This window comes from Chiloscyllium plagiosum, chromosome 50, assembly GCF_004010195.1.
Source record: "Chiloscyllium plagiosum isolate BGI_BamShark_2017 chromosome 50, ASM401019v2, whole genome shotgun sequence".
Classification (NCBI taxonomy): domain Eukaryota; kingdom Metazoa; phylum Chordata; class Chondrichthyes; order Orectolobiformes; family Hemiscylliidae; genus Chiloscyllium; species Chiloscyllium plagiosum.
In genome coordinates, this window is record NC_057759.1 from 2061366 (window position 1) to 2070201 (window position 8836).

An 8836-nucleotide genomic window follows, 5' to 3' on the forward strand; every position below is an offset into this window, starting at 1 on the left:
AAACGAGGTGACCAGAACTGCACACAGTACTCCAAATGTGACCTTACCAAGGTCCTGTACAGCTGCAACATCACCTCAAGACTCTTGAATTCAATCCCTCTGCTAATGAACGCAAATACACCATAGGCCTTCTTACAAGCTCTATCTACCTGAGTGGCAACTTTCAAAGAGAAAGCAGTAATACGTTACACTATTTGCCAGCCACTTAGAAATATTCCTGCAATCTGTGCCCTTAGGAGAGGGGAGGACGACAGATGCTGAGGATGAGAGGGTTTATGCCTGAAACACCGAGATGAAGGGCTTATGCCCGATACATTGACTCTCCTGCTTCCCGGATGCTGGCTGACCTGCTGTGCTTTTCCAGCACCACACTCTGTACACCAATCAAAAACTACACTTCCATATTCACAGATCAGAAACTGGCAGGTACAGATGGATAGGTGAAAGTGAGGACCGCAGATGCTGGAGATTAGAGTCAGGAGTGTGGTGCTGAAAAAGCACAGTAGGTCAGGATGCATCCAAGGAGCAGAAGAATTGAGGTTTTGGCTAAAAGCCCTTCATCAGTACAGATGGATAACTAAATCATACATTCACATAGCAGAAACTGACAGGGAAAGATTGACAACCACACTCATGCATTCATGCTGCAGAAAGCAAAAAGTACATTTCAATACAGACCCCCACACGTTTACTTGGCAGAAGATGGCAGGTAGATATTGATAACAATGTTCAAATTTTAACAATGCAGAAACTGACATGGACAGATTGATAATTAAACAATCACATTCACAGAGCAAAAACTGTCATATTCACATAGCAGAAACCAACAGGTATGGGGTGATAACTTCACTCAAGTATGCATGTACAAGAATCTTATTGGGAGAAAGTAATACCTCTACTCGTATATTCAGTGAGTGGAAATCCACAGGTACAGGCAGATAACTTTACTTAAGTATGCACATTGCAGAACTGACAGGGAGAGTGTGACAACTGTACTCTCATATTCACGTGGCAGAATCTGCAAGTTGCAGATTGATATATAGGCTCTCATTGTAAGTATAAAATGGTTGGGCATATTCTCACTGGAGATCCCACCCCTGCTATTGGGGCAGCTCAGTGGTTAGCACTGCTGCCTCACAGCAATAGGGTCCCAGGTTCGATTCCACCCTTGGGTGACTGTCTGTGTACAGAAGCTCATATTCATAGGGTATGGGAGTGGAGGTGAGTCCTACCTGTGTCTGTCCAAAGTGGTATCCAGTACTTTCAAAGTTGTAGGTACTACAGGAAACACATTCTTATGTCAATGGATGACACCTACAGAGTAAAAGAAGTTACACTTAAAAAGGTTTGAGTTACAGTCTAGTGACATGTACTACTGACATGTAAAGACTGTGAAATAGGGTTTACAAAAATGCTTTACATCCCAGAAACAGATTTGTCCATCAGTCTCTGCAATTTGAATATGACTGTCTAGCTATCTATCTCTCCCTGTCAGTTTCTGTGACGTGAAGATGACAGTCCATTTATCTATCTGCCCCGGTCAAATTCTGCTGTGTGAATATGAGTGTAATTATTAGTCTCTACCTGTCAGCTTTTGCTATGCCAATGCAATGTTCGTTATCAATCTGCCTCATTAGGTTCTATTGATATAGTTATCAACATATACCTGCCAGATTTTTCTCTGGAAATATGAGAGTGTATTATCAAAATGTACCTGTCTGTTTCTGGAATGTGAATGTGTTTGTGCAATCATCAGTCTATCCCTGACAGCTTCAACTATATGTATGGATGAGAGCATCTGTACCTGAAAGTATCTGTACCTGTCAGTTTGTGCTCTGTGAATAAGTGAGTGTACTTATATATTTGTCTCTGTTAAACTTGCAGAAACTGCAGGAGCTCCTTTTACTTAAAATCTCTGTTGCTCAACGTGAATAAGATTTCATCAATTACCATCCATATCAGGATGGCATGTTGGCACAGTGGTGCCAGGGAAACAGATTCAATTCCAACCATGCTTCATTATCGGTGTACAGTTTGCACATTCTGCCCGTGTCTCCATGGGTTTCCTCTGGGTGCTCTTGTTTTTCTGCATGGTCCAAACATGTCAGGATGGCCTGGTGGCACAGTGATGCCAGGGATGCAGTTTCAATTTCAGCCTTGGTTCATTACCAGTGTGCAGTTTGCATGTTCTGCCCGTGTCTGCATGGGTTTCCACTGGGTGCTCTTGTTTTTTTGCATGGTCCAAACATGTGCAGGTTTGCTGGATTAGCCATGGTAAATTGTCCTGTAGTCTTCAAGGATGCGCAGTGTCAGTAGGTTAACTGTAGTAAACATGGAGTTATGGGGATAGGGTGGGGTCTACATCTGGGTGAGATCTGCTTTGGAGAGTTGTTGCAGGGGACTGGGCCAAATGACCTCTATCTGCACTGGAGAAATTCTATGTACTGTAAATGAAAGTGAGACTTTTTATACCATTGTCAGTCTCTGACAGTATACAGCAGTTTGGACAATTTCCACAACTTTTATTCTATGGTACGGTTTATGATTGTGCATTTTGAATTAATTGTTCACATGTTTATAACAAGACCACTTTATGAGAGCTTTTGCATTCTGTGTCCAATAATCTCTGGGGATCTGTCTTAACGTGTACCTTTTCATGTCAATATTTCATTTCCCTTTGGACCACTTGAAAACAAAGTATTTATTCAGTCATTTAATAAGAGATGCGTTCGGTTTTCACTTTGTGAAAATGAATTAAATTGCGATATTTGTTTCAATCTGACACTTAGCCTGCTATCTAATTCCTCCAGTTTGGAAAAACTGGATTGATACATGAAAGACTCAGGAGGCAGGCAGGATTCAGGCAAGTGGTAGGTGTTTATTCAAGAAGAAACTGGTTAATGCAGGGAAAGGATCTTCCCCTAAGACTGTCCTCGGAGGAGAGCGCCATGGCACACTCTGATTTTACAATAAAAAAGCAGTATCTTTTGTACACTTTTTGTGATCACATACAATGTAATTAATATATTCCTTCCTCTTACTTTGCATACCCTATCCTATGAGACACCTAATCAATGATGGGCATCCATTGGACAACTCCAGGTTCACATGATCTCAAGGTGATTAGCAGATACTGTCATCGCTCAGCCTTGGGATCTTCCTATGTCTCCTATTTGTTTACATTCCAGAGTTACTTGCGATACTCCTTCAGGTTTCTGTCAGTCTAGCTTATCATGAGGGACATCCTGAATGCTGTTATTCATTGCATTTAATCTTAATCAAATTCTATTGCTCTTCTTACATGCCCCAAAGCCCTTTTTATATATGAAGAAAAAAACAGAAAAAGAGTTAATTTTGCATTAATTGCTATAAAATTTGTAATTTTAATTTCTCTTATAAGGTTAGTTAAAATGTGTAAAGTCACACAGTTACAAAACTGAGTAGTATAAGATAACTCTAGCTGTTGCCCCCTCAGTTGTTTTAGGGGATTAATGGGCTGAATCTAACATCTGGTGCCTGTTCATTTCCTGGCACATTTCCCTTTCATTTAATGTGGCTGGAATTACTCGTTTATTAGATCTTAGGTCTGCTAGTCAGAACTGTTTCAATTGGGAACAGGCTGGATCCTTTTTACTGTCCTCTGAGTGGGTTGTTCAATGGTATCATTATGCCTCAGTGTGTGTGAACAGGCTGATGTGCTTAGTTTCTGCCATTGTGTTTCACGTCCTGCTGTTTAATTCTACTTTCCACTTATCGGTCAGTTTGTGTTAACAGATATGGGCCACTCTATTCTGGCAGGTACAGGCCACCCCCATAGTCTTTGACAAAGTCCCATATAAAAGACTGGTCTAAGATTGGCTCTTGGAGTCTTATGCAAACTGAATCTGAAATTAGTTTGCAGACAGGATGCAAAGTGTGATTGTGATGGGTTGTGTTTGTGATTGGAAGACTGTGACCAGCGGTGTCCCACAGGGATCAGTGCTGGGACCCTTGCTGTTATGTACATTAACGACTTGGATGTGAATGTAGAAGGTACGATTACTATGTTTCTGGATGAGATTTTAGTGTGGAAGTGCAAAATAATGTGTTGGTGCAGGCTTGGAGGACAAAGGGCATGTGACTGTGCTGTACTGTTCTTTCTTCTTCGACATGAAAATTGGCAGCACTGTTGACAGTGACAGGGTGGTCTCAGACTAGTGAGTACCACCGGCAGAACACTGGCTCTGATATTCGTGATAAGTGTGAGATAATGCATTTTCGGAGGTCTAACAAGGGAAAGAATTACACAATGAAGGGTAAGTCCCTAGGTTGTACTGAGGAACAGAGGGACCTTGGTATACAAGTCTATAGATCCCAGAAGGAAACAGCACAGGTGGACAGGCTGCTGAAGGAGGCACACAGAATGCTGGCTTTTATTACCTGAGCTGTACAATTGAAAAGGAGAAAGTGAGGTCTGCAGATGCTGGAGATCAAAGTTGAAACTTTATTGCTGGAACAGCACAGCAGGTCAGGCAGCATCCAGGGAACAGGAGATTCGACGTTTCGGGCACAGGCCCTTCTTCAGAAGAAGGGCCTGTGCCCGAAACGTCGAATCTCCTGTTCCCTGGATGCTGCCTGACCTGCTGTGCTGTTCCAGCAATAAAGTTTCAACTGTACAATTGAAAAGCAAGGCGCTCTTAGGACAACTTTATAGAACATTGATTAGGCCACAGATGGAATACTGTGTGCAGGTCTGGCTGCCACCTTATCAGAAGGATGTGATTGTACTGAAGAGGGTGCAGTGGGCTGGAATGTCTACATTCTGAGGCAAGACTGGATAGGCTGAGTTTTGTTTCCTTGGAGCAGAGGAGGCTGAGGGAGGATCTGACTGAAGAATACCAAATTATCAGAAATGTAGGCAGAGTAGATTGAGAGAATCTTTCTCCCCGTGACCAATGTGTCTAAGTCCAGAGGGCACCAGTTGAAGTTGAGGAGAAAACAGCTGAGAGGAAATGTGAGAAAAATATTTTGACCCAGAGGGTGGGTAAAGTTTGGAACATTCTGCCTGAGAGGGTGGTTGGGTACTCACACATCATTTAAGCAGCATTTGGACATGCCTTTAAAAAGCCAGGGTATAGTCAGCTAGGGGCCAAGGGCAGGTAAATGGGACGAATGTAGTTTGGTGTTTGTTGGAAATGGTGGTCCAAAGGGTCTGTTTCTATGCTGTATGACTATATCTCTATAACATCCTTGTAAATCTTTACTGTACCACCTTAAGTTTAACAACATCCTTCTTGTAGCAGGTTGATGAGTGGATTCACCAATGTCCTGCACAGCCACCAGATGACCTCCGAACTCCTACACTCAGTATTCTGAAAATGAAGACAAGCACTCCAAATGTCTTTTTCACTACCCTATCTATCAGCAACTACTTTCTTGGAAGTGCCAGTGTTGGAATCGGGTGGACAAAGTGAAAAATGACAACACCAGGTTTTCATCCAACAGGTTTATTTGGAAACACTAGCTTTTGAAGCACTGTACCTTCATCAGGTGGTTGAAGGACGAACAATGCTTTGAAAGTTAGTGCTTCCAAATAAACCTGTTGGAGTACATTCAAGGAAATCTTCACCGGCACACTGAGGTTTCTTAGTTCAGCAACACTCCCCAATGCCATACCATTAAGTGTGGAATTCGTGCCTTGGTTTGCCTTCTCAAAATGTATGTAAACTAAACTACAACTGCCACTCCTCAGCACACTGACCCACCTGACAAGAGGTATAGTTAGTAAGTATGCACATGACACCAAAATTGGAGGCGTAATGGACAGCAAAGAAGATTACCTCGGATTACAACAGGATCTTGCTCAGATGGGCCAATGGGCTGAGAAGTGGCAGATAGAGTTTAATTTAGATAAATGTGATGTGCTGCATTTTGGGAAAGCAAATCTTAGCAAGACTTATAAACATAATGATAAGGTCCGAGGGAGTGTTGCTGAACAAAGAGACCTTGGAGTGTAGGTTCATAGCTCCTTGAAAGTGGAGTTGCAGGTCAATATGATAGTGAAGGTGGCGTTTGGTATGCTTTCCTTTATTGATCAGTGAATTGATTACAGGAGTTGGAAGATCATGTTGCGGCTTTACAGGATATTGGTTAGGCCACTGTTGGAATATTGCATGCAAATCTGGTCTCATACCTATTGGAATGATGTTGTAAAAGTTGAAGGGGTTCAGAAGAGATTTACAAGGATGTTGCCAGGGTTGGAGTATTTGAGGTATTGGGAGAGGTTGAATACGCTTAAGGCTGTTTTCGGAGGGGAAGGAACTGATCACACTTGGCTTTGCCCTGAGGGAATGTGTCTTGGTCCTTCAAGTATTTGTCTGGAGGAAGACAGAGACATCTCCTGTAAATCAACATTAAGTTTGACAGTATCAAACCTTTGAACGTAACATTCATTTAATAATCATGTTTTTTTTCAAACCGGCAACAGAACTACAGGTCTGATTCTATTCTTGGCCCGAGCTATTCTTTGTCTGGTGATTATAATAAAAACATTGATGCCAATTCACTGAGAACCAGATACTAACCAACACCTCCACAATAGGGCAAACCAATGCAAGTTTTTATCTGGATCTGAGAGTTTCCTTATCAATCCATACCTGTCAGTTCCTGCGAGGTGAATGTGGGAGTACAGCTGCCAACCTGTACCTGTCAATAAAAGCTGTGCAAATGTGAGAGTGAATGTAGTTGTCAATCTATCCATGTCACACTCTGGTAAACATATTTACATTTTGCAGAGACTGACAGGGACAGATTAATAAATACACTCACACATTCACATAGCATAAACTGACAGGTATAGATTGATAACTAAATTCATATATCCACACAGAATAAAATTGCAGGGACTGGTTGTTAAATACAGTTATATAAATAAGATCAGTTCCTATGTGTTTCACTGATGGGGATGTGAGAGTTTAGTCATCAATATGTACCTGTCAGTTTTTGCCCTGTGAATGTGAGTTTACATACCAATCTGTCCTGAACAGTTTCTGTGTATCTGATGTGTAGTTATCAACCTGAACCTGTCAGTTTCAGCTATGAGAACGCAAGTGTCATTATCAGTATCTACCCGTCAGTTTCTGCTGTATGAATATTAAATGCAGTCATCAAATTGTACCCATCAGTTTCTTCCGTGTGAATGTAGATATTGATCTCTATTTGTCTGCTTTCGCTATACCAATGTGTGAATGCAGTTATCAAACAGTACCTGTCAGGTTTTGCTATTTGAGAGGAGGAGCGTATAACTGGGGTCAGATGGAACTTTTATGTTGTTGGTTGCTTTCCCAAGACAGGGGAAGTGGAATTGGAGCCTTTGGATGGAAGGCTCCTTTCAGTGATGGACTGGGCTGTGTCACAACTCTCTGTAGTATCTTGTGGTCTTGGGCAGAACAGAAACCATACTACGCTGTGACACATCCAAATGGGATGCTTTCTGTGATGCATCTAGAAAAGTTTGCAAGAGTCTTTATGGACATGCTGAATTCCCTTAGCCATCTGAGGAAATCTGCTTGGTGAACATCATAGAAATGTCATGGAAACAGAATCTTCCAGCACCCGGCCCATATCCCTCCAAATACTTCCTATTCATATACCCATCTCAATGCCTTTTAAATGCTGCAATTGTACCAGCCTCCACCACTTCCTCCTGACAGGCCATTCCATACAAGTACCACCCTCTGCATGAAAACTTGCCCTTTAGATCTCTTTTATATCTTTCCCCTCTCACCCTAAACCTATGCCCTCTAGTTCTGGACTCCCCCAACCCAGGGAAAAGACTTTGTCTATTTATCCTATCCATGCCCCTCATGATTTTATAATCCTCTATAATATCACCCCTCAGCCTCTGATGCTCCAGGGAAAACAGCCCTAGCCTATTCAACCTCTCCCCATAGCTCAAATCCTCCAAACCTGGCAACATCCGTGTAAATCTTTTCTGAACCCTTTCAAGATTCACAATATCATTCCTATGGGAAGGAAACCAGAATTGCATGCAATATTCCAACAGTGGCCTAACCAATGTCCTGTACAGCTGCAAGGTGACCTCCCAACAACTGTACTCAATACTGAATGTGTTTGGGTAATTGTCAATCCAAGTCTGCCAGGTTCTGCTATGTGAATATGAGAATTTACTTTTTAACAGTCCCTGTCAGTTTTTGCTTCATGAATGTTTTGTTTAGTTAAGAACCCTTCCCGGTCAGGCTCTGTAATGTAAATGTGAGTGCATTTATCAATGTTTGCATGACAGATTTTCTATTGTGAACATGTGAATGTGGTTATTAATTTTCCCTGGTAGTTTCTACTGTGAATATGAAAATGTAGTTATTAATCTCGAAATGAAAACCTAAAGAATTGCAAATGCTGGAAATCAGAAACAAAATCAAATTGCTGGAAAAGCTCAGCAGGTCTGACAGAGTCTGTGAACAGAAATCAGAGTTAAAATTTCCAATCCAGTAACCCTTCCTGTGACGAGATGGTAGCCAGGAAAATATTAGATTTTCTGCAGAAGATAGGGTGTATTGAAGGGTAAGGGAGTAAATGGTGGATGGATATAGAATCCAAAGAGAGGTAAGAACAGTTGAACAGATAAACTAGTGGATCACAGTCAGACGAGGATGGTAATAGCTATTAATAGAGACTGTTAGTGAGTTTTGGTGTACAATAGAAGACCCTATGATAACACTATGTGGTGAGAGAGGTTTTGGGTAATGATACGGGAGAGCTCTAGCTCTAAAGTTGTAGAATTCAATATGGAGTCCAGAAGGCTGTTGAGTTTCCAAGCAGAAAATGAGGTGCTGTT

At 41.7% G+C, this 8836-nt stretch overlaps 1 protein-coding gene across 1 annotated transcript in view; it reads right to left on the minus strand.

The window, feature by feature from the left end:
- LOC122544491 (histone H2A, sperm-like) overlaps positions 1 to 5653 on the minus strand; it is a 7432-nt gene extending 1779 nt beyond the window's left edge. Inside the window, exon 1 of the mRNA XM_043683729.1 lies at positions 5521 to 5653. Coding sequence (XP_043539664.1) covers positions 5521 to 5653 — 133 coding nt within the window. The remainder of the gene's footprint in view (positions 1 to 5520) is intronic.
- Between the last annotated feature and the right edge of the window lie 3183 nt (positions 5654 to 8836).